The sequence below is a fragment of the Bufo bufo genome, chromosome 1 (assembly GCF_905171765.1).
Source record: "Bufo bufo chromosome 1, aBufBuf1.1, whole genome shotgun sequence".
In the NCBI taxonomy this organism is placed as follows: domain Eukaryota; kingdom Metazoa; phylum Chordata; class Amphibia; order Anura; family Bufonidae; genus Bufo; species Bufo bufo.
The window spans coordinates 496,889,342-496,916,904 of NC_053389.1; the positions used below are offsets into that span (position 1 = coordinate 496,889,342).

At 41.3% G+C, this 27,563-nt stretch overlaps 1 protein-coding gene across 1 annotated transcript; it reads left to right on the top strand.

Annotated features, from left to right (window-relative positions):
* Window positions 1-7,289: 7,289 nt before the first annotated feature.
* Window positions 7,290-9,679, top strand: AMIGO2 (adhesion molecule with Ig like domain 2). Its single transcript, XM_040410548.1, has 2 exons — window positions 7,290-7,423; window positions 7,678-9,679. The coding sequence occupies exon 2, from the start codon at window positions 7,797-7,799 to the stop codon at window positions 9,345-9,347; it is 1,551 nt and encodes a 516-aa protein (XP_040266482.1). The 5' UTR covers window positions 7,290-7,423; window positions 7,678-7,796; the 3' UTR covers window positions 9,348-9,679.
* The last annotated feature ends 17,884 nt before the right edge of the window (window positions 9,680-27,563 follow it).

Genomic DNA, 27,563 nt, shown 5'->3' on the forward strand with positions numbered 1-27,563 from the left:
CAATTAGTATTTTGTGGAAGCAGGTTTTATCAAACCCCTTAATCAGTATTTTGTGGAAGCAGGTATATCGCACACCTCAATCAGTATTTTGTGGAAGGAGGTATATAGAACCCCTTAATCAATACTTGGTAGAAGCAGGTAAATTGCACTCCTCAAATAGTATTTTGTGGAAGCAGGTATATCGCACCCCTCAATCAGTATTTTGTGGAAACAGGTATATAGAACCCCTAAATCAATATTGGCGGAAGCAGGTATATCTCACCCCTCAATCAGTATTTTGTGGAAGCAGGTATATCAAACCACTTAATCTGTATTTTGTGGAAGCAGGTATATCGCAGGCCTCAATCAGTATTTGGTGGAAGCAGGTATATCAAACTCCTCAATCAGTATTTTGTAGAAGCAGGTATATAGAACCCCTTAATCAATATTTTGTGGAAGCAGGTATATCGCACCCCTCAATCAGTATTTTGAAGAAAGCAGGCATATCGCACCCCTCAATCACTATTTTGTGGAAGCAGGCATATCAAGCCATTTAATCAGTATTTTTTTGGAAGCAGGTATATCACAGGCCTCAATCAGTATTTTGTCGAAGCAGGTATATCAAACCTTTTAATCAGTATTTTGTGGAAGCAGGTATATCGCTCCCCTCAATCAGTATTTTGTGGAAGGAGGTATATAGAACACCTTAATCAATACTTGGTAGAAGCAGGTATATTACACCCCTCAAATAGTATTTTGTAGAAGCAGGTATATCGCACCGCTCAATCAGTATTTTGTAGAAACAGGTATATAGAACCCCCTAATCAATATTGGTGGAAGCAGGTATATCGCACCCCTCAATCAGTATTTTGTGGAAGCAGGTATATAAAACCACTTAATCAGTATTTTATGGAAGCAGGTACATCGCAGGCCTCAATCATTATTTGATTGGACACAGGTATATCAAACCCCTCAATCAGTATTTTGTAGAAGCAGGTATATACACTCACCTAAAGAATTATTAGGAACACCATAGTAATATGGTGTTGGACCCCCTTTTGCCTTCAGAACAGCCTTAATTCTACGTGACATTGATTCAACAAGGTGCTGATAGCATTCTTTAGAAATGTTGGCCCATATTGATAGGATAGCATCTTGCAGTTGATGGAGATTTGAGGGATGCACATCCAGGGCACGAAGCTCCCGTTCCACCACATCCCAAAGATGCTCTATTGGGTTGAGATCTGGTGACTGTGGGGGCCATTTTAGTACAGTGAACTCATTGTCATGTTCAAGAAACCAATTTGAAATGATTCGAGCTTTGTGACATGGTGCATTATCCTGCTGGAAGTAGCCATCAGAGGATGAGTACATGGTGGTCATGAAGGGATGGACATGGTCAGAAACAATGCTCAGGTAGCCCGTGGCATTTAAACGATGCCCAATTGGCACTAAGGGGCCTAAAGTGTGCCCAGAAAACATCCCCCACACCATTACACCACCACCACCAGCCTGCACAGTGGTAACAAGGCATGATGGATACATGTTCTCATTCTGTTTACGCCAAATTCGGACTCTACCATTTGAATGTCTCAACAGAAATCGAGACTCATCAGACCAGGCAACATTTTTCCAGTCTTCAACAGTCCAATTTTGGTGAGCTTGTGCAAATTGTAGCCTTTTTTTTCCTATTTGTAGTGGAGATGAGTGGTACCCGGTAGGGTCTTCTGCTGTTGTAGCCCATCCGCCTCAAGGTTGTGCGTGTTGTGGCTTCACAAATGCTTTGCTACATACCTCGGTTGTAACGAGTGGTTATTTCAGTCAACGTTGCTCTTCTATCAGCTTGAATCAGTCAGCCTATTCTCCTCTGACCTCCAGCATCCACAAGGCATTTTTGCCCATAGGACTGCCACATACTGGATGTTTTTCCCTTTTCACACCATTCTTTGTAAACCCTAGAAATGGTTGTGCGTGAAAATCCCAGTAACTGAGCAGATTGTGAAATACTCAGACCGGCCCGTCTGGCACCAACAACCATGCCACACTCAAAATTGCTTAAATCACCTTTCTTTCCCATTCTGACATTCAGTTTGGAGTTCAGGAGATTGTCTTGACCAGGACCACCCCCCTAAATGCATTGAAGCAACTGCCATGTGATTGGTTGACTAGATAATTGCATTAATGAGAAATAGAACAGGTGTTCCTAATAATTCCTTAGGTGAGTGTAGAACCCCTTAATCAATACTTGGTGGAATCAGGTATATTGCACCCCTCAAACTGTATTTTGTGGAAGCAGATATATTGCACCCCTCTATCAGTATTTTGTAGAAGCAGGTATATAGAACCCCTTAATCAATATTTGGTAGAAGCAGGTATATCAAACCCCTTAATCAGTATTTTGTGGAATCAGGTGTATCGTAGGCCTCAATCACTACTTTGTGGAAGCAGGTATATATAACTACTTAATTAATATTTTGTGGAAGCAGGTATATCGCACCCCTCAATCAGTATTTTGTGGAAGCAGGTAAATAGAACCCTGAATCAATATTTGGTCGAAGGAGGTAAATTGCACCCCTCTATCAGTATTTTGTGGAAGCAGGTATATCAAAACCCTTAATCAGTATTTTGTGGAAGCAGGTATACAGAGGCCTCTATTAATATTTGGTGGAAGCAGGTATATCAATCCCCTTTATTAGTATTTTATGGAATTAGATATATTGCGCCCCTTAATCACTATTTTGTTGAAGCAGGTATAGAGAACCCCTTAATCAGTATTTTGTGGAAGCAAATATATCTCACCCCTCAATCTGTATTTTGTGGAAGCAGTTATATCAAACCACTTAATCAGTATTTTGTGGAAGCAGGTACATCGCAGGCCTCAATCATTATTTGGTGGACACAGGTATATCAAACCCCTCAATCAGTATTTTGTAGAAGCAGGTATATAGAACCCCTTAATCAATACTTGGTGGAATCAGGTATATTGCACCCCTCAAACTGTATTTTGTGGAAGCAGGTATATCGCACCCCTCAATCAGTATTTTGTGGAAGCAGGTAAATAGAACCCTGAATCAATATTTGGTCGAAGCAGGTATATTGCACCCCTCTATCAGTATTTTGTGGAAGCAGGTATATCAAAACCCTTAATCAGTATTTTGTGGAAGCAAGTATATCACAGGCCTCAATTAATATTTGGGGGAAGCAGGTATATCAATCCCCTTTATTAGTATTTTATGGAATTAGATATATTGCGCCCCTTAATCACTATTTTGTTGAAGCAGGTATAGAGAACCCCTTAATCAGTATTTTGTGGAAGCAAGTATATCTCACCCCTCAATCTGTATTTTGTGGAAGAAGTTATATCAAACCCCTTAATCAGTATTTTGTGGAAGCAGGTATATCGCACCCCTCAATCAGTATTTTGTGGAAACAGGTATATAGAACCCCTAATCAATATTTGGTGGAAGCAAGTATATCGTAACCCTGAATTAGTATTTTGTGAAAACAGGTATATCAAACCCCTTAATCAATATTTGGTGGAAGCAGGTGCTTCAGAGGCCTCAATCAGTATTTTGTGGAAGCACGTATATTAAACCCCTTAATCAGTATTTTGTGGAAGCAGGTATATATTGCACCCCTCAAACTGTATTTTGTGGAAGCAGGTATATAGAACCCCCTAATCAATATTTATTGGAAGCAGGTATAGCGCACCCCTCAATTAGTATTTTGTGGTAGCAGGTATATCAAACCCCTTAATCACTATTTTGTGGAAGCAGGTATATTGCACCCCTCAATCGTTTTTTTGGGGGGCAACAGGTATATCACACCCGTTGCAAATAGTTGATCCAATAGTGCTTGTCCCTCTATATATCTGCGGTATCGCAGCAGAACAGCACTCTGCTGCACAATACAAATACACTATATACTTTCTATGTTAGAAAGTATATTATTGGAATATATCACCCCTCAATCCCTACACTGGTAAATCATATAATGTAAAATGACTGCCAGATCGGGTTCTTCTATAGGGTGGGGGTGTGTCCATGTGCGGAAACGTCTCAATTGGCGGTCCTGTCCCACCTGATGTGTGTGTCATGGGTCAAAGTCCAGTGCAATGCAAAAGAATATGATGCCGGGGAACATTGCCATATTTACGCATGTTCCGCGAATTGCGAACGAGCAATTGGTTCGACTCTCGGGCGAACCACAAGGCTATCTCTACCCCTTATAATGTGTACCAGTACAAAAAAACCTTATAACGTGTGCCAGTACAAAAGATACCCCTTTATAATGTGTGCCTGTACAAAAATGACCCTTATAATGTGTGCCATTATAAAAATGTATAGTTCAATCACTGGCGGATCCGGGGGGGCAACCTGGCAATTGACCCCCACCCTCCGAGCTGGCGGCGCGGCCCTGCTCACAAGTGGGGGGCGGCGGCGGCAAGGCACAGGGAGATGAGCGCTTCCATTGTGGAAGCGCTCATCTCCGTAGTCATCTGTATTGCCGTCCTCAGGACAGCGATACAGATGGCTGTGCTGCGGCGGGGCAGCGGAGGGAGAGGCGTGTCCCTTCCCTGTTTTTCTGATAGGCTGCCGGCTCTAGTTGTCATCGCGCCGCCTGAGCCGTACAGCGTTGGACACAGGCCGGAAGAGGCCTGCAACCTATAGCTGACATGGAGGTAAGTATAAGTGTTTTTTTTTTATATGTACAATACTTTTACTGGCACATGATGGGGGGGGGCTCTTGTTACTGGCACATGATGGGGGGCTCTTGTTACTGGCACATGATGGGGGCTCTTATTACTGGCACATGATGGGGAGGCTCTTTTTACTGGCACATGATGGGGGGGCTCTTATTACTGGCACATGATTGGGTAGCATCTATGGGGGCACATCTTACTGGCACATGATTGGGGGGCATCTATGGGGGCACATTTTACTGGCACATTATTGGGGGCACTTATTACTGGCACATTATTGGGGGTACTTCTTATTGGCACATTATTGGTGGGCTCTATAGGGGCATCTCCTGAGGCCACAAAGAAGGGGTATTTTATATGGGGAGCTCTGTACAGTAGCATTTTATACTGGGACACATTATGGTGGGTACTATGGGGAAGGGAGGAGAGGAGTACTATGGGGTCATCTACAAGGGGGCACTAAGAAGGGGTATTTTATACTTGCAAATTAGGGGGAACACTAAGGGGCTTCTACAGGGGCACTATATATGGGGCATTTTATATTAGTACATTATGGGGGGCACTAGGAGGAAGGGGAACGAGGAGCACTATGGGGGCATCTACTGGGGGCACTATATAGGGGTATTTTATACTGGCACATTATGGGGGCACTATGGGGACATTAGCTCAACTGGGGGCATTAAATAGCGGTATTGTTTGCACTGTCACATTATAAGGAGAATTATTTCTACTGGGGGGGCATTATGGTGGGCTTTATTACTCCCCCATGGTATGAGCCCCCTAGTAGCAGCACCAGCCTCTCCCTGCTCTGCTATTTCTCTGCCCCTTCTCCAAATCCTTATTATGAAATATTTCTCATTAGGATAAAGCACAACATCAGCTCCACCGAGCCCCCGGCCAAAGTGTTGAAGTGGCGTCCGAGATCCCCAAGGACCAAGCCAAGTAATTGTAAGTTTTCATGTGAAATATGTTTTTTATACACATATAGCATACACTGTGCCACACAATATACAGTATACCTCTATGCTGTGTAGTCTGTTCTATAAGCACCATTGTTTTGTGGCGGCGGACAGAAAATAATCTGGAAGTGCCCCTCCCGAGACCAGGCTCTGGATCCGCCACTGAGTTCAATAGCCTAAAGAGGCTATCAAATTTCTGGTCACTTGGTACAGTAAGAATAATACTCTGATATTTCCCTATTTGTTTGTATATATTTTACTAGGATATTAACCTCATATCCCTATGTACTGCTATGCTTTACTATGTCAGATATTGTTTCTTCTTCTTTTACCTGTTAAATAGCAAGAGTAACAACGTTGTGTCCAGCTTAATGCTAGTGAATTGCCAAGCATACTCTATGTGGAAAGCGAATTGCGATGGGGTAAACTGAAGATAACTTGTATCTAGTTTATCTTCCCCTAGATAAATATTCCTGTGCTGATCAATCACTAGTCTCTGTCCCTCATCACTATGACTTCCTCACCAATATATGCCTCTATTTCTTACTAACATGCAGGATGCCTGCAGCACAACCCGTTGTTATCACTTCATTCCCATGTGATCATCTAAATTTAAAATGTGAAACGTAGCTCCTCCGACATCTTTCACCATTAATCTCGGCGTCTACCCCTGGGTCATCTTTTCTTAAAATTCTGCTGTTCCTCTGTTATTCTTTCAGGAAATGTTAGAATAAATTAACAACTGGGTTTTGCCATTTCCTGGATAAAGGGATGTATTGTTGTTCTTTACGACCTGCTCACTTTTTCCTAATGGCAACTGTTGCTCAATGATGGAGAAAATAATGCAGCCTTCTATAGTTGATGTAAATTAATACACGTTCCACCATACTATAGTGCATGTGTCTAGCACCACTTACAGGCTGGTAATGGGCACCTATGAGCACTGTCAGTAAAAGAGCATTTCTCATAGTTGCTCAGTGAATATCTCTCATTTGTATCGTCCCCATGCTGCACAGAAGCGGAAAGGAAAATTTTGATGTGCAGTTAACTGTGTGCTGGTTCCTCTCCAGGGTAATGGATCTGGAATGTGCTGTTGCTATGTAGTCATAGATTTGCAGTAGCTTGTGATACTGGTCACTAAGTGATAAAGAAAATACGTAGCTTCGCTGCATCTTTATGGCTATTATTTATTATTTGAAATGTTTTCAACTTTGCGATGGATAAGCGTAAAGGTTGGGGGGGATGTAGTGATTGGTGGTAATGGCAATGCCTATCTCCTTTGAGCTACAGCAGCAAGGCTTTTCTCAAATCTGAACAATAAATCTCTAGGGTGACTCTAAAATGGAATTTGTTCGCAATATGCAAACCTTCTCAACGGAAGAGAATGAAAGGGGAGAGTGGGATATGCACACAACAACCTAGGTGCTGGGAGGGGGAGGGAGGCAGTGCATGTAGACATAGGCAGCAGCATCTGAGCCGTCTGTGCCCTCATCAGTGAGCTTTGTAGATTTCTCTATGCTGACTGCAGCCAATCACAGTGCACAGGTGAACAGAGGCTGGGCAGGCTCGCCTCACATATACGCTCAGCTCTTCCATGCAAGCAGCTCGGTCAGATGGGATAACATTGCATGCACCACGCAGTACACAACCTGTTTCTTCTCCTTTCTGTAAAACTTCTCTGCTGTCATCATACACAACAGCAAGGAATGAAGACGAAGAGCCACAGACCAGGACTTCTGTGCCCTCATGCAGACATCAGCTAGTGAATGCTGTAAAAGAGCAGGTAATAAGATTTCACATCTTCTATCACTTGAAGTGTTCATAACATGTACCCAGGGACAGGAGGTTCATACATAGATTCATGGATTTGCAAAGCAGATTAAAAAATGATGTCCAGTATATGTATATTTCAACTGTCTGTTTTGTGAACTTTTAGAATATGCATTTACGTGAGAGATTGCAGATATGTACTGAACTATGACTGTTATATTTATTTATTCCTTTTTATGCACTAAACCTAATTTATTTAATTTTTAGTGCCAGTGTGAAAACTGCTAGAAGATTTAGAATTGAGGTATATCATGGTTTCCTTAAGATACCTCCAAGACTGAATACATGATTTGTGGCAATAGAAAAGTGGATGAGAAGGAACCATAATGCCTTTCTTTGATTCATCGTTGTCTATGGAACTTGGAAATGTCCATACAAAATTGAAAAGCATTGCTTATGTCTTTCTGCTGCTCATCGTCAGCATTGTTAGTGGTGCCCCTGGGGTGTGTCCTCCAGCCTGCATTTGTGCCAGTGATATAGTAAGCTGCACAAATAGAAACTTATCTATAGTGCCCAGGACAATTTTCAAATTTATTAGAAAACTAGATCTAAGCTACAATAAAATAGGATTCCTGGACCCAGACTGGTTCCCAGTCATGTTTGATAAATTGCACACTTTAATATTGCATCATAACACCATAAGCAGCATCTCTAGTGGTAGTTTCTCCACGCTACGAAATGTAAAATATCTTGATTTATCATCCAATCATCTAAGGACGCTGAGCAACCCAGTTTTTCAAGAACTTAAGATGTTAGAAGAGCTCCTGCTGTACAACAACCAGTTAACTAACATTGATTCTGGGTCATTTGGAGGACTCCATAAACTGCAAAAATTATACCTGGGGGACAATGAACTGTCACATTTCCCACTGGACCTATATGTTGGCAGGAATAAACTTTCAGAACTTGTGATGTTGGACATTTCACATAATAGCTTGCAAACAGTGCCTGTACAGGATATAAGTTTAATTTCTGCGAGGCAACTTAGTGGAATTTATCTTCATGAAAATCCGTTTGCATGTGACTGCCAATTGAACACAATGTTAAACTTCTGGTATCGCAAACGCTTTGCTCCAGTTATGGATTTCAAAAGTTATTATACCTGCAGTTTTCCATCAGAGTCTAAAAAACAGCATCTTCTTCAAGAGAACTTTATCAACTGCTCTGAAAGTACTGTGAACGAGTCATTTTATGCATTTGGCCTGTTGTACGAGGTTCAGATTGGAGAAAGGCTGGTGGTACATTGTGACAGCAAGATAGTAGACAAGGACACACAATTTATTTGGAGAAGCCCAGAGGGCAAAATTCTCCAACCGGAAAAAAAGACTGAACATTTCCGTGTCTTTATCAATGGAAGCCTAGAAATTGAAGAGGCACAAATTGTAGATTCGGGTATATATTCCTGCATGGCAATAAACAAACTGGTTAATGAAACCATAGATATTAGAGTAACAGTGGGCAATTTTACAAGTCACAAGTCTAATTCGCATGAAGCATTCAACACAGCCTTCACTACACTTGCTGCATGTGTGGTCAGTATCATTTTAGTCCTTCTCTACCTTTATCTCACCCCCTGTAAATGCTGGTGTAAATCTAAGAAAAATAAAAGGAAACAGAACCAAAATAGTGCTCACTCCTCCATTTTAAGTGCCACGCCATCACACGAGCCAGATGTCGAAAGAAAATCCAGCACGGGAAAACGGGTAGTCTTCTTGGAGCCAGTCAAGGAAACAGACCAAGGCCAAAATGGGAAAGTCCGACTGATCCCCAATGAGAACCTAACAGCAGATAGCATTTTAAAGAACAGCAGATCAAAGTCTGACTCTGATTCCGTCAACTCTGTCTTCTCAGATGCCCCTTTCATTGCACCAGTGTAACAATTTGCCTAAATCACTATTTGGCACATTTTGGCATAATACAAGCAACAGTGACTCTTAACAAACGTACAACTCGTGGAAACAGATGCCTTTGTAAATCTAATATCTAATGAGGGAGATGAATGTACAGTTCTATACTTCACTAGCTACAAGCACATACAGGAGACATATGTTTGAGTCAGGAATTACGATCATCTATATACATACCTGTCTTTGTTTACTAGGGAATCTTCCGTTTCAGGAAGACCAGTTTGTATTCTTTAGCTCTGGGATTTGATGTGAGTTTACAACAATTGCATTTGCCACAATTGCAGTTGGATATATTATCCGGACCTATCAACCGAATGCAGTCTCAGATTGTATTATTATAACAGATTGCAGCAACATGGGTTTGGGGTATAATGTAGCAACATGTAGTGGTCAACAGTCAGTCTTCAGGAGGTTCTTTCCTGTGGTTGCTTATGTCATGATAGACCATTTACAGCCTATGCCACCATTTAAAAAAAAAAAAAAAAAGCAATTGAATTTCCATCTACTATGCTTAAACTTCAGTTACAATGATCAACTATTAACCTTTGCATACTGACAGAGTGAAAGCATCCTATTCTTTTTGTTTATGTATGTTCATTTTCTAAGGATTATTTTTTAATTATTTTTATTTATAGAAGGATTTAATAAAAAAAAAAAAGCCTTTGCTATGCAAAGTGATTAACTTGAGCTAAATGTTAGCACAGGCAGAAAATCATCCAAATAGGACTCTTGTGTCTATGATTACTACTGCAGATGTTCAAGAGGTTAATATTCTTGAGTAGACAGAAATATCCCTTAAGCGGGCAAAGCTGATATTTAGACCATGACGAATGAAATCTCAATGGATGTTGGCTTTATTACATAATATTGTTTACAGACTCGTTGGAATATATTCATCGTTTATTGTGCACTAGTTATTACAGATTAACCAAAAATCTGGAAGCAAGTCAATGGCTTGTAAATCTCCAAATTTCATTAAGTGAAGACTGTGGGATAATTGATTCTATAGGAGGTCTACATTTAATAACAGTATAGCAGCTTAGGTAGAGTTTAGTGTTTGGTAGATGGTTAGTATCTGCCTTGGATATATACAGTATCTATCAACTATTGAATAGCTTTACTCAGTTTAATGATATGCTGTACTAGCAGTAATGTAATAGCCATAAAGCTAACTTAATGATGTTGGGTCAACATGTTGTCCTATTATAAAGGTATATAGTAGATAAAATATAGCATATTTCTTCATCATAATATGTTCTACTAATGTGTACTTTGCCTCCATATAGCATATATGTATTTTTTCACATTGAATGACTTTGAAAATGTTTCTATTTATATCTGTTCTTTAACTTAACTTGGTATGGTGGTGTATGTATGAAGCGACATCGTCAGAAAAAAAAATGTTAAGGTTGAAGTGGAGTACAAGAGAAATGTCATTAATATGTTGAACATAAAACATGCTTTAAAAAAAAGATTGCCTCAATTATTTCATATTGTGCATAGTATATTTTGTTTCACTATGTAAGTGAGTTTTCCTAGAATTCAGGACATGATACTTGGTGGCCAAACCATTTGCATTCTGCCATTGGTTTCAATAAAATGACAACACAAAGTTCTGCATTATTTTGCTCATGATTGCTGATAAAAGTACTGAAATCCTTGCAAGGGCACGAGGAATGAAAATAAGTAATGCAGTGGATCATTTGAATGGCAATATCTATTACTTTATTTCAATATTGTATTGATTTGTATTTTTGATATTCAGCTGTTTTGTTTACTGCTAAGGATGAAACAGTAGGAATTTTCATACTGTTATCATGTTCCATGCACACTTCCAAGACAGTGGAAGCAGCAACTGCATTCATTTCCATATGGTATATAACCCATTCACTATATAACAGGGAAAACTGAAAGCAGATTGCAACAAATCAAGAAGTAGCAAAGCAAAAGCAAATTATATTATTTAAGTATTTTTAAAGGGCATCAGTCAGCAGATTTGTAGCTATATAACTGGCTGACCTGTTCCATGTGCACTTGGCAGCTGAAAGCCTCTGTTTTGGCGCCATGTTTATATGTGTCCACATTGCTGAGAAAAATGAGGTTTTAATACATGCAAATGAGCCACTAGAAGCAATGGAGGCATTGCCGTTGTTCTGTCTTCATACACATTCACACAGTGTGCAGTCTGACATTCAGCATAAACCATTCCTGTCTTCCAAATAAGAGGACTGTTTTTTGTAGTCTAACTTGTTAATTGGTCAACAGGTCTTACATATGTGATTGATTGATTATATACGATAGATTGATTGGTAAAACAGGATTGTTTGTTAAAACTACAAGAATACAAATAACATGTATAAGAATTAACCCCTTCAGGACCCTGCCCTTTTACCCCTTAAGGACCTGGCCATTTTTTTGCAAATCTGACATGTGTCACTTTATGTGGTAATAACTTTGGAACGCTTTTACTTATCCAATCCATTCTGAGACTGTTTTCTCGTGACACATTGTACTTCATGGTAGTGGTAAATTTCAGTCAATATTTTTCATTTTTATTTTAAAAAAATACCAAATTTACAAAAAAATAAAAATAAATTTGCAACTTTCTAAATTTCAATTTCTCGGCTTTTAAAACAGATAGTGATACCTCATATAATAGCTATTATTTAACATTTTCCATATGTCTAGTTTATGTTTGGATCATTTTGTGAATGCCATTTTATTTTTGGGGGACGTTAGATGGCTTAGAAGTTTAGAAGAAAATCTTGAAATGTTTCTGAAAATTTCCAAAACCCACTTTTTAAGGACCAGTTTAGGTCTGAAGTCACTTTGTGAGGCTTACATAATAGAAACCACCCAAAAATTACCCCATTTTAGAAACTACACCCCTTAGGCCCCTTTCACACGGGCAAATATTCCACGTGGATGCGATGCGTGAGTTGAACGCATTGCACCCGCCCATTCATTTCTATGGGGCTGTTCACATGAGCGGTTATTTTCACGCATCACTTGTGCGTTGCGTGAAAATCGCAGCATGCTCTATATTCTGCATTTTTCTCGCAATGCAGGCCCCATAGAAGTGAATGGGGTTGCGTGAAAATCGCAAGCATCCGCAAGCAAGTGCGGATGCGGTGCTATTTTCACGCACGGTTGCTAGGAGACAATCGGGATGGAGACCCGATCATTATTATTTCCCCTTATAACATGGTTATAAGGGAAAATAATAGAATTCTAAATACAGAATGCATAGTAAAATAACGCTGGAGGGGTTAAAAAAAAATATATATATTTAACTCACCTTAATCCACTTGATAGCGCAGCCCGGCATCTGCTTTTGTCTTCATCTTAGCTGTGTGCAGGAACAGGACCTGTGGTGACGTCACTCCGGTCATCACATGATCCATCACATGATCTTTTACCATGGTGATGGATCATGTGATGGACCATGTAATGACTGGAGTGACGTCACCACAGGTCCTGTTCCTACAATCAGCAAAGAAGGAGACAGAAGGAGATGCCGGGCTGCTCGAGCAAGTGGATTAAGGTGAGTTAAATATTATTATTATTTTTTAACCCCTCCAGCGCTATCTGTATTCAGAATGCTATTATTTTCCCTTATAACCATGTTATAAGGGAAAATAATACAATCTACAGAACACCGATCCCAAGCCTGTACTTCTGTGAAGAAGTTCGGGTTTGGGTACTAAACATGCGCGATTTTTCTCACGCGAGTGCAAAACGCATTACAATGTTTTGCACTCGCGTAGAAAAATCGCGCGTGTTCCCGCAACGCACCCGCACATTTTCCCGCAACGCCCGTGTGAAACCAGCCTTAAGGTATTCAAAACTGATTTTACAAACTTTAGGTGTTCCACAAGAATTAAAGGAAAATGGAGATGAAATTTCAGAATTTCACTTTTTGGGCAGATTTTCCATTTTAATCTATTTTTTACAGTAACAAAGCAAGGGTTAACAGTCAAACAAAACTCAATATTTATTACCCTGATTCTGTAGTTTACAGAAACACCCCATTTGTGATGGTTAACTGCTATATGGGCACACGGCGGGGCACAAAAGCAAGGGAACACCATGTGCGTTTTGGAGGGCAGATTTCGATGGGATAATTTTAAGTTGCCATGTCACATTTGAAGACCCCCTGATGCACCCCTAGAGTAGAAACTCCCAAAAAGTGACCACATTTTGGAATCTATGGGATAAGGTGGCAGTTTTGTTGGTACTATTTTAGGATACATATGGTTCTTGGTTGCTCTATATTACCCATTTTGTAAGGTAAGGTAACAAAAAATAGCTGTTTTTGCACTGTTTTTATTTTTAGTTATTTACAACGTTCATCTGACAGTTTAGATCATATGCTATTTTTATACAGCAGGTTGTTAAGGACGCAACAATACCAAATATGAAATCTTTTTTGGTTGTTTAAGGTTTATATAATAAAGCATACATTTTTTTTTTTAAAGATTTTTTTGGTGTCTACATATTCTGAAAGCCATTTTTTTTTTCATTTTGGGTGACTGTCTTATGTAGGGGCTCATTTTTGGAGGGATAAAATTACTATTTTAATTGGTACACTTTTTGTGATGTAAGGGGAAATGGCTTTTTTGACACCCGGTCAGGTCATGTGATATTTTTTATAGAGCAGGTCGTTACAGACATGGCAATACCTAATATGTATACTTTTTTATATTTATTTAAGTTTTACACAATAATATCATTTTGAAACAAAAAAACATGTTTTAGTGTCTCCATAGTCTGAGAGCCATAGTATTTTTTTTATTTTTAGGCGATTGTCTTAAGTAGAGTATCATTTTTGCAGGATGAGATGACGGTTTGATTGGCACTATTTTGGGGTACATATGACTTTTTGATCGCTTTCTATTACACTTTTAGTGATATAAGGTGACAAAAAATTGCTTTTTTGACACCGTTTTTATATATATATTTTTTTTACAGTGTTCACCTCAGGGGTTACGTCATGTGGTATTTTTATAGCACAGGTTCTTACAGACAAGGCGATACCTAATATGTCTACTTTTTTATTTTCTTTACATTTAACACAATAAAAGCATTTTGGAAACCAAAAAAAATCATGTTTTAGCGTCTCCATAGTCTGAGAGCTATAGTTTTTTTTTCTTTTTTTTAGGCGATTGTCTTAAGTAGGGGCTCATTTTTTGCGGGATGAGGTGACGGCTAGATTGGTACTATTTTGGGGGGCATACTCCTTTTTGATCACTTGGTGTTGCACTTTTAGTGATGTAAGATCTCAAAAATGTTTTTTTAGCACAGTTTAAATTTTTTTTATGGTGTTCACCTGAGGGGTTAGGTCGTGTGATATTTTTATAGAGCCGGTCGTTACGCATGTCTGTCTGTTTTTCTATTTTTTTTTTACAATTTTATGTGTTTTATTTTGGGAAAGGGGCATTTTTTTTAATTTGAAACTTTATTTACATTTTTATAATGGAAAACATAGTTTTTAACTTTTTTTTTACTTTTTATTTTTGTCCCACTCTGGGACTTCAACTTCTGAGGGTCTGATCACCTCTGCAATGCATTACAATACATCGTGTATTGTAATGCATTGGCTGTCAGCTTTTATGCTGACAGCCTGCCTGTGAGACCCAGCCTAAGGGCTGGATCTCACAGGCTTCCTTAGAAGGCAAGCTCCAATGCCTATGGAAGGCATTGGGCTGCCTTCATTGCCATCGGGTCCCCGTCACTGCAGCGCAGGGACCTGATGGGGAAGCGGAGGGCGCGAGTACCCTCCACAAACCCCGTGCATGCTGCAGTCAGCTTTGACCGCAGCATACATGGGGTTAATATGCCAGCATCTGTGTTTTTCCCGATGCTGGCATATGCAGCAGGGGTCCGGCTGTCAGTGACTTCTGGACCTCTGCCGCTGATCGAGCGGGCGCAGCTCCTGCCCCCGCCCGATCAGCCTGCCGCACATGTACATCACTGGTCCTTAAGTCACGTCCAGCTGTGACGTACATGTACGGCAGGGGTCCTTAAAGGGTTAAGCATGGATAGCATGTACTATAACAGTTCCATTGACCGTGAAAGCACATGGTAAAATGTCTGCCTATATATAGGATTACATGTCTAGCTAACAGTAGTAACAAATCCCTGAGTAACAATTACAAGTAACTGAACAGCTCTGCATAACATGATCTCCCTGAATCAAAGGTAGATCTCTCACTAGATATGCTTTTACAAGGATGGTGGAGTTTGAGAAGGAGACATGCATAGAACAGCTCTGAACTGTGCCCTGGAGACTGGAGACTTCTATTTTCCAGAATGCAGTAGTCTTTGTAACAGAAAAAACAATGTGTATTACAACTTAACACCGCTAGATGGTGCTATGACCACACTAAACTCTTCAGAAATACTAAGACTGAGGCAGATGTGATCTATAATAATTCTCTAACCCCTCTGGGCAGAACACTCCCCATCTGGCATCACCAGGCGCCACTCCTAGGTCCTTCATTCTTAGCAACCCATTTTGGTCAATTATGGGATCAAGGTTCATCAAAGCGCTATTCTTGGAGACTGTTTGACCTTTGCTGAGGTAGTCTATTTCCTTAGCATGACATTCATGTTGTATCGTGCAAATTATTATGTTCTTGGGTCTTTCCATATTAGGAGCAGTAAAGGCGTGTTTGCAGTGATGCCAACCTTTGCAGGGCTTCTTGCTCACAGGTAATGTCGACTTGTAAGACTGAGCTATATGAACTACACAGGCTATAGCACAAACGAGCAGCATCTGGGTGGAGAACCTGTTGAAACAATGGGATTTGAGTTGGTGGTCCAAAGTCACCGTACGTAGAACAGATACTTCAGGTTGGACTTCTTCATCAGCAGCTGGGTCTACCAATTTAAATGTGTCGGATCCGATGCTGCAAGATATTGAATGGTACAGGAATGCAGGACCCGTAAACCATATTGTATCCTTAAGATGGCTTGGTAAAATGGATCTAGTCACGTGGTCCGCAGGATTATGCTGTGTAGGCACGTAGTGCCACTGTTTAGGACAAGTGGATCTCCTGATCCATAGCACGATTACTGACATAGACGTAAAAGTGTCTGGTTTCTAGCAAATATATCCTAGGACTACCTTGCTGTCCGTGTAAAACTCAACTTTTTCGATTTCTAGGTTCATTCCTGTTGTTATAAGTTCAGCCAACTCCACTGCAAGCACAGCAGCGCAGAGCTCCAATCTGGGTATCATGTGTTCGCAGTGTGGCTCCAGTTTGGTCCGGCTCATAACAAACCCTATATGGCATCTTTATTTGACGTCTATGGTCTTTAGTAGTGTTGGGCGAGCATGCTCGGCCAAACACCAGTTCGGCTCGAGCATCTCTATGCCCGGTACATTCACGTGTGCTCGAGCGCAATGTTCGAGGCAGTGTATATAAATCTAATTTAGCCTTTATTTCTGGTGGGATTCGAACTCACAACCTTCTACATTACAGCCAAGATTATTAACCACTACATTATAGAGCTGCATGGCCAGTTGAAAAAAATAAAATAAAGAAAAAGGGAAAAAAATTATATGAGACTTCTGCTATTTAGGAATACTTACTAGTAGTGTAGCACGTGATAAGAACATAGTTCTACCACTTTATAAATCGCTAGTCAGAACACAAATGGAGTACTGTGTACAGTTCTGCGCTCCTGTAAACAAGGCAGACACAGCACAGCTGGAGAGGGTCCAGAGGAGGGCAACTAAAGTAATAACTGGAATGGGGCAACTACAGTACCCTGAAAGATTATCAAAATTAGGGTTTTTCACTTTAGAAAAAAGATGACTGAGGGGAGATCTAATTACTATGTATAAATATATCAGGGGTCAGTACAGAGATCTATCCCATCATCTATTTATCCCCAGGACTGTAACTGTGACGAGGGGACATCCTCTGCGTCTGGAGGAAAGAAGGTTTGTACACAAACATAGAAGAGGATTCTTTACGGTAAGAGCAGTGAGACTATGGAACTCTCTGCCTGAGGAGGTGGTGATGGTGAGTACAATAAAGGAATTCAAGAGGGGTCTGGATGTATTTCTGGAGTGAAATAATATTATAGGATATATTTACTAGAGAGGGGTCGTTGATCCAGGGAGTTATTCTGGTTGCCTGATTAGAGTCGGGAAGGAATTTTTTATTCTCCTAAAGTGGGGAAAATTGACTTCTACCTCACATTTTTTTTTTTTTTTGCATTCCTCTAGATCAACTTGCAGGATGACAGGCCGAACTGGATGGACAAATGTCTTTTTTCGGCCTTATGTACTATGTTGCTATGTTACTATGTTACTATACAGCAGAAGTCTCTTTTTTTTTTTTTAAAGTAACTGGCCATGCAGCTCTATAGTGTAGTGGTTAAGGTTCTTGGTAGGGTTGAGCGTACCGAACTTTAGGATTTTAGGACCCCGGACCCGAAACCGAACATCTCAGTAAAAGTTCGGGTTCGGTGTTCGACGATTTCTTGGTGCTTTTTGAAAGCATGTGATCCAGCCTCTATAAAAGCTGGAGTCACGTAGCGCTGCACGTCACTCTGATGTGCTTAGTGTAGGGATAGGATGCTGCTGCTGTGAGTGAGAGAATAGGACGGAATCTTTCATCAGAACTCCAATTGAACTCAGCGATCTACATAGATTTTGTTGTGTGGGTGCAGTTCACAATCTTTTTACCCTGCCCTGAGCCCAGTGACAGAGAAAAATAACTTTTATACGTCTGTTAGTTAGGCGGCCATTTTATGCAAGCTCAGTGCACCAGCACTGCATATGTGCATTTGTGACATTAAAATCCAAGCTTGAAAAACTGCAATAATAATCTGGTTTTAAAAAAACAAACTTTTTTGGCAATATCCTACATCTGGTGCCTTTGCAGCATTAGTCAGTGTGCAATTTAAGTTAGAAATACAGCTATAATTTTCTGGGATTTAAAAAACACCCTTTTTTGGCAAAATACACTATTTTACAGCCCTTACTGCATCTGCACGTGTGAAATTCAAGCCTTATATACTGCTGTCATATTCTGTTAGAAAAAAAAATACTTTTTGGGCAAAATACTTAATATTGCAGCCTTTGCTGCATCTGTTATTGTTAAAAACAAGCTTGAAACACTTCAATAATTCTCTGGCTTTGAAAAAACACAAATTTTTAGCAATACACTCCATCTGGGGCCTCTGCCGCTATAGTCAGTATGCAATTTAAGCTAGAAATACAGCTATAATTTTCTGGGTTTTAAAAAACACCCTTTTTGGGAAAAATATAAAATTTTACAGCCCTTGCTGCATCTGCAAGTGTGAAATTCAAGCGTTATATACTGCTGTCATATTCTGTTAGTGAAAAAAAACCACCCTTTTTGTGCAAAATACTTAATATTGCAGCCTTTGCTGCATCTGTGATAGTTAAAAACAAGCTAAAAATTCTTCAATAATTTTCTGGCTTTGAAAAAAAACATTTTTGGAAATAACCTTCATCTTGGGCCTTTGCTACATCTGTCATTGTGAGATACACCCTTTACATACTGTTGTTCTATTCTGCTATTAAAAAAACACCTATTTTGGGCACAAATCTTAATTTACGGCCTAGTCTGCATCTGTACATGTGAGATACACCCTTTAGATACTGTTGTTCTGTTCTGCTATTAAAAGAACACTCATTTAGGGCAAAAAAATTAATTTTGCAGCCTTTGCTGAATATGGCATTGTGAGATACACCCTTTAGATACTGTTGTTCTATTCTGCTATTAAAAGAACACCCATTTTGGGCAAAAATCTTAAATTCCGGCCTAGTCTGCATCTGTACGTGTGAGATACACCATTTAGATACTGTTGTTCTATTCTGCTATTAGAAAAATAACCATTTTGGGCAAAAATCTTAAATTGTGGTCTAGTCTGCATCTGTACGTGTGAGATACACCATTTAGATACTGTTGTTCTATTCTGCTATTAGAAAAACACCAATTTTGGGCAAAAATCTTAAATTGCGGCCTAGTCTACATCTGTACGTGTGAGATACACCCTTTAGATGCTGTTGTTCTATTCTGCTATTAAAAAAAACACCCATTTAGGGCAAAAAAAACTTAATTTTGCAGCCTTTGCTGCATATGTCAGTGTGAGATACACCCTTTAGATACTGTTGTTCTATTCTGCTATTAGAAAAACACCCATTTTGGGCAAAGATCTTAAATTGCAGCCTAGTCTGCACCTGTACGTGTGAGATACACCATTTAGATACTGTTGTTCTATTCTGCTATTAAAAAAACACCTATTTAGGGCAAAAAACTTAATTTTGCAGATTTTGCAGTTGGCACCTGCAGTCGATGTCCATCAGTCTTTCACCTCACCCCCTTGCAAATCAGCCAAGCAGTCTGAGCCCCAAGTCATGCAGCAGTCTCTTCTGCTTTTTGATGACTCTGTTAGCAGGGTTTCCCAGGGCCATCCACCTAGCCCTGCCCCAGAAGAGATTGAGTGCACCGATGCCCAACCACTTATCTTTCAAGATGAGTACATGGGAGGACCATCGCAGCATGTCTCGGATGATGACGAAACACAGTTGCCAACTGCTGGGGCTTTCGAAAGTGTGCAGACCGACAAGGAGGGCAGGGGTGAAGACTGGGTGGAAGATGATGTGGAGGATGATGAGGTCCTCGACCCCACATGGAATCAAGGTCATGTGAGTGACCTATGTAGTTCGGAGGAAGAGGCTGTGGTCGGACAAAGCCACCAGCACAGCAGAAGATGGAGCAGGGTGCAAAAGCGGAGCGGCCATCCTCTAGACAGTAGGCCTGCTACTGCCCACCGCAGCAAGGGACCGAGCACACCAAAGCCAGCTCCAAGGAGTTCCCTGGCGTGGCAGTTCTTCAGACAATGTGCTGACGACAAGACACGAGTGGTTTGCACGCTGTGCAATCAGAGCCTGAAGCGAGGCATAAACGTTATCAACCTGAGCACAACCTGCATGACCAGGCATTTAAGTGCAAAGCACGAGCTGCAGTGGAGTAGACACCTCAAAAACCAAGAAAGGTCTCTGGCTTCTCCTGCTTCCTCTTGTGCTGCAGTCTCGGCCTCTTCATCCACCTCTGGAGTGACAGTGCCACCTGCCACCCCGCAAACAGAGGATCTGCCAGCAACACCAACACCTGGGTCACCAAGCATCTCCACAATGTCCCACGGAAGCATTCAGCTCTCCATCTCCCAAAGGCTGGAGAGGAAGAGGAAGTACCCCCCTACCCACCTGTGATCCCTAGCCCTGAATGCCAGCATTTCTAAATTACTGGCCTTTGAAATGCTGTCATTCCGTCTGGTGGAGATGGATAGTTTTAAAGGCCTTATGGCGGTGGCTGTTCCACAGTACGTCGTGCCCAGCCACCACTACTTTTCAAGGTGAGCCATCCCTTCCCTGCACAACCAAGTAGGGGACAAAATCAGGTGTGCACTGCGCAACGCCATCTGTGGCAAGGTGCACTTCACTACGGATACGTGGACCAGTAAACATGGTCAGGGACATTATAGCTCCCTAACAGCACACTGGGTAAATGTAGTGGCGGCTGGGCCTGAGGTGGATAGCAGTTTGGTGAATGTCCTTTCACCACCGAGGTTTGCAGGGCGCTTCAGTTTGCCTACTGTTTCTTCCTCCTGCTACTCCGCTTCCTCATCCTCTACCGGTTCCTTATCCGGTCAGCATAACACCTTCACCACCAACTTCAGCACAGCCAGGGGTAAACGACAGCAGGCAGTTTTAAAACGTATCTGTTTGGGGGACAAACCCCACACCACGCAGGAGCTGTGGACGGGCCTTGAACAACAGACCGATGGGTTGGTGCCAGTGAGCCTCAAGCCCGGCCTGGTGATGTGCGATAATGGGCGAAATCTCATAGCAGCTCTGAGACTAGCCGGTTTGATGCACATCCCTTGGCTGGCGCATGTGCTGAATTTGGTGGTGCAGAGATTCCTTAAAAATTATCCCGATATGTCAGAGCTGCTGCATAAAGTGCGTCTGTGCGCGCTTTCGGCGTTCTCACCCTGCTGCTGCTCGCCTGTCAGTGCTGCGGCGTAACTTCAGCATTCCCGCTCACCGCCTCATATGCGACGTGCCCACAAGGTGGAACTCCACCTTGCACATGCTGGCCAGACTGTGCGAGCAGCAGCAGGCGATAGTGGAGTTTCAGCTGCAGCACGCATGTGTGAGTCGCTCTGCAGAGCAGCACCACTTCACCACCAATGACTGGGCCTCCATGCGAGACCTGTGTTCCTTGTTGCGCTGTTTCGAGTACTCCACCAACATGGCCAGTGCCGATAACGCCATTCTCAGTGTTACTATCCCACTTCTATGCCTCCTTGAAAAACTCTGCTAGCGATGATGGAAGATTATGTGGCACAGGAGGAGGAGGAGGAAGAGGGATCATTTCATAGGGTTTCCGGCCAGTCATTCACAAGTGGCTCCGAGGGTGGGTTCCTGCACCCACAAATGCCAGGTACACATTTGTCCAGCTAGGACACAGTACTGGAGGATGACGAGGTGGAGGATGATGAGGAGGAGATGGAGGAGGAGGAACCATGTTCACAGCATGGTGGCACCCAGACCAGCTCATGGCCATCACTGGTGCGTGGCTGGGGGGATACAGAGGACACAAACAATACACCTCCTACAGAGGACAGCTTTTCATTGCCTCTGGGCTGCCTGGCACACATGAGCGATTACATGCTGCAGTGTCTCTGCAACGACCGCCGAGTTGCCCACATTCTAACTTGTGCTGATTACTGGGTGGCCATGCTGTTGGATTCCTGTTACAAGGACAACGTACCGTCCTTAATTCCCTCACTGGAGTGTGATCGTAAGATGAGCGAGTACAAGCGCACGCTGGTAGACACACTGCTGGTAGCATTCCCACCTGATAGCGGGGGCCAACGCAGCTGGGGCACCGCTAGCACCTCAGAAGGCAGGGTTAGCATGGCCGAAATGTGGAAAAGCTTTGTTAGCACGCCATAGCAACCAGCACCACAAGCTGATATGGAACGTCTTAGCTGGAGGCAGCATTTCACCAACATGGTGGAGCAGTATGTGTGCACACGCCTACACGTACTGAAAGACGGGTCTGCCCCCTTCAACTTCTGGGTCTCCAAATTGGGCACATGGCTTGAGCATGCCCTTTACGCCTTGGAGGTGCTGGCCTGCCCTGCAGCCAGTGTATTATCTAAACGTGTGTTTAGCACGGCAGGGGGCTTTATCACAGACAAGCGCAGCCGCCTGTCCACAGCCAATGTGGACAAGCTCACATCATGTTCATTAAAATGAACCAGGCATGGATCCCACAGGACTTGTCCGTACCTGTGCAGAATAGACATGTATACCGGCCTTAACCAGCCATTGTTATACTACAGCGCAATTGCTCATTCTTGTATTTTGGATATTTCACACTCTTTTGGAGTGTACCCTAATAAAAAATAAATGATAATTAAACCCAAAAACCAGTGTTGGCTGCCTCGTCCTCCTACACCGCTGCTTCCACCTACACTGCTACATCCACCGCCTCCTCAAACTCCTACTCCATATGGACCTCCACCTCAAAAATCTAATTTTTTATTTTTTTCAACGCATTTTATTTTATGTCATTTCACAAATTTTCTGTTACATTTTCAGGTGAAATTCACCAATCTTGGGGTGTGATATAACACTGCTCTACCTAGTAGACAGGTGTAAATAATTCACTAATTTGTCTGTTACATTTGTGGGTGAAATTCACCAATTTTTGGGTGTGATATACCTCTGCTCTACCTAGTAGACTGGTAAAAAAAAATCACTAATTTGTCTGTTACATTTTTGGGTGAAATTCACCAATTTTTGGGTGTGATATACCACTGCTCTACCTAGTAGACAGGTAAAAATAATTCACTAATTTGTCTGTTAAATTTTTGGTTGAAATTCACCAATTTTTGGATATAATATACCTCTAATCTACCTAGTTAAAAGCTTAATAAATTTCACTAATTTTTCTGTTACATTTTCGGGTGACATTTAAAAATTTTTGGCTGTGATAGACCCCTGCTCTGCATAGGTGACAGGGACCAAAATTTTTAAAAATAATCTGTTCCATTGTGGGTGACATTAACCCATTTCTGGCGATGAAAAACCCCTGCTCTGCATGGGTGACAGGAACTTAAATTTCAAAAAATTCATCTTTAATTGGCCCTTTCATTCAATCCTTCTGCTTTAATAACTTGTCCCACATTTCCGCTTCATCCCATTGCAGCCAAAGACCTCCCTTGGATGAGGTCTCCCTTTCTCACGCTCCCTCTCCGGCGTAGAACCCTGATTCGCCGATAACCATGATCAACATGGTATGCTCAGAAAAGAACATCGAAAGTTGATAGAGAAGATATCTAATTGGATCATGGACATCACAGGGACGTGCGATCAGGCAGAAGTTATCTAGAGTCAACAAAGCGGCAGCAGGGCCTCTCCTGGCTAACGTTTCCAAATCCTAAATATACCAGTGACATTCCCTATACTGTTTTATTAATCATTCCAATAACAGGGCATCTTAAGAGTCCTGTATTGTTATTTATCGTCACTACCTCCCCGAGTCGGGAGTGGGTAATTGCCGCGCGCCCCCTCCTTGGAAGCTTATGCTTCAATACTTTGTCCCACATTTCCTCTCGATTACATTTAATTTCATCCATTGACCTCCCTTGGATGTGGTATCCCTTTCTCAGGCTCCCTCTCCGGCCTGGAACTCTGATTCCCCACCACCCGTGATCACCATGGTAGGCGCAGAAAAGAACATTGAAAGTTGATAGAGCAGATATCAAATTGGATCATGAACATCACGGAGACGTGTGACATGGTGGGGCAGTATGTGTGCACACGCCTACACGAACTGACTGACAGGGGTCAGCCCCTACAACTTCTGGGTCTCCAAATTGGGCACATGGCCTGAGCTCACCCTTTACCCCTTAGAGGTGCTGGCCTGCCCTGCAGCCAGTGTATTGTCTGAACGTGTGTTTAGCACGACTGGAGGGGGTTATCACATGTTATATTAGGTGTACCCTAAAAAAAAATATAAATAAATTTAAAACCAAAAAGCAGTGTAGGGTACCTCCTCCACTGACGCTTCCACCTACACCGCCACATCCTCCACCGCCTCCTCAACCTCCTACTCCATATGGACCTCGTTTTTACGTATTTTATGTTAGTTAAAGTCATTTCCCTATCCACATTTGTTTGCAGAGCACTTGCCATGCTCTTAACCACATTTTGATGCAATTTGCATCCCTCTAGCCCTTTCCATGACATTTTTACAGCCATTTTAGTGCTCAAAAGTTTGGGTCCCTATTGTCTTCAATGGGGTTCAGGTCCGGGGTGAAGTTCGGGAACCGAACTCGAAATTTTTTTTGAAGTTCGGCCGAACCCGTCGAACTTGAACATCCAGGTGTTCGCTTAACTCTAGTTCTTGGCTGTAATATAGAAGATTTGGGAGTTCAAATCCCCCCAGAAACATTTCAGAAATAGAGGCTAAATTAAATTTATATATTTTATATTTTTTTTACTAATTACAAAATATATATATATATATATACAGTACAGACCAAAAGTTTGGACCCACCTTCTCATTCAAAGAGTTTTCTTTATTTTCATGACTATGAAGGCATCAAAACGATGAATTAACACATGTGGAATTATATACATAACAAACAAGTGTGAAACAACTGAAAATATGTCATATTCTAGGTTCTTCAAAGTAGCCACCTTTTGCTTTGATTACTGCTTTGCACACTCTTGGCATTCTCTTGATGAGCTTCAAGAGGTAGTCCCCTGAAATGGTCTTCCAACAGTCTTGAAGGAGTTCCCAGAGATGCTTAGCACTTGTTGGCCCTTTTGCCTTCACCCTGCGGTCCAGCTCACCCCAAACCATCTCGATTGGGTTCAGGTCCGGTGACTGTGGAGGCCAGGTCATCTGGCGCAGCACCCCATCACTCTCCTTCATGGTCAAATAGCCCTTACTTTCAAAGTTTTCCCAATTTTTCGGCTGACTGACTGACCTTTATTTCTTAAAGTAATGATGGCCACTCGTTTTTCTTTACTTAGCTGCTTTTTTCTTGCCATAATACCAATTCTAACAGTCTATTCAGTAGGACTATCAGCTTTGTATCCACCTGACTTCTCCTCAACGCAACTGATGGTCCCAACCCCATTTATAAGGCAAGAAATCCCACTTATTAAACCTGACAGGGCACACCTGTGAAGTGAAAACCATTTCAGGGGACTACCTCTTGAAGCTCATCAAGAGAATGCCAAGAGTGTGCAAAGCAGTAATCAAAGCAAAAGGTGGCTACTTTGAAGAACCTAGAATATGACATATTTTCAGTTGTTTCACACTTGTTTGTTATGTATATAATTCCACATGTGTTAATTCATAGTTTTGATGCCTTCAGTGTGAATCTACAATTTTCATGGTCATGAAAATAAAGAAAACTCTTTGAATGAGAAGGTGTGTCCAAACTTTTGGTCTGTACTGTATATTATAATATATTATGGCTAAAAACATATATACAGTGCTGCCCATAATTATCATACCCCTGGCAAATTTTTACTTAAAGTTACTTTTGTTCAACCAGCAAGTAATGTTTAGTGTTGATCACGAATATTCGAATTTCAAATTTTTATCGCGAATATAGGTACTTCGAAAATTCGCGAAAAATTCGAATATAGTTATATATATTCGTAATTTTGAATATTTAATTTTTTTTTTTTTTTCTTTTATTTTTTTCTTTTATTTTTTTATTTTTATCAGTACACATGATCCCTCACTGCTTCTAGCTTGCTGGCCAATAAGAAGGCTGCAATATACTTGACTTTAGGAGTAGTAGTGTTTGCGAATTTTGCTCTATATTCGTTTTTTTTGAATATTCGCTATATTGCTATATATTCTTGTTTTAGAATATTACGAATATTCGAAAAAACAAAGTTATAGCAATATAGAGAATATTCGAAAAAAATAGAATAGAGCAATTTAGCTAATATAGTGCTATAATCTTCTTTGTCTAATAGTTGTAAGTTGAAAAATTCGCAATAAAAAATCCGAATCCAAAAATTCGAATTCCGAAAATTCGCATATTACACAATCATTACCTTTCCGATTTTCCGAGTAAAAAAAAAAAAATCGCGAATTTTTGAATTTGCGAATTTTCGACGAATATTCTAAGAAATATTCGCGAAATATCGCGAATTCGAATATGACCCCTGCCGCTCATCACTAGTAATGTTTTGATGGGAAATGACATAGGTGTCTCCCAAAAGATAATAGGATGATGTACAAGAGGCATTATTGTGGAAAAAAAAAAACTATTTCTCAGCTTTTATTTACATTTGAGCAAAAGTGTCCAGTCCAAAATTATTCATCCCCTTCACAAACTGTCACAGTCTTTGGGAAAATCAAAAGTTCTATACCATTCCAAATAGTCCAAGCTGTTCTAAAGCATCCTAATTACCCTGATTAATTGGGAACAGCTGTTTTAATCAACTCAACAGGTGAAAAACAGCAGCTCTCTGCAGTTGGTTTGTGGACAGTTATGGCTAAGACAAAGTAGCTCAGTGAGGACCTGCGGCTGCGCATTGTGGCTGCTCACAAGTCAGGAAAGGGCTACAATGCCATTTCTAAATGTTTTCAAGTTCTAGTGGCTACAGTGCAAAGTATTATTAAAAAAACACAAGATGTTACGCACTGTGGTGGAGGACGTGGTCGGAAGCCAAAAGTGACAACTGTGTTGGCCAGGAGGATAGTTAGAGAGGTGAAAAAGAATCCAAGGATCACCACCAAGGCCATCCTGGTGAATTTAGGCTCTGCTGTTGGCATTGTCTCAAGGCAGACAATCCAACGGACACTGCACACTGCTGGGTTCCACGGATGCAGACCAAGGGGGACGCCACTTCTCCAGATTAGGCACACAAAAGCTTGCTTGGCATTTGCAAAAGCTTATCTGGACAAAGAAGAAGACTTCTGGTCTTCTGTGTTATGGTCAGATGAAACAAAAATTTAATTGTTTGGTCACAATGATGTTTCCTTCCTTTGGCGTAAAAAGGAGAAGCCTTCAACCCAAAGAACACCATCCCCTCTGTCAAACATGGTGGTGGGAACCTAATGCTTTGGGGGTGTTTTTCAGCAAATG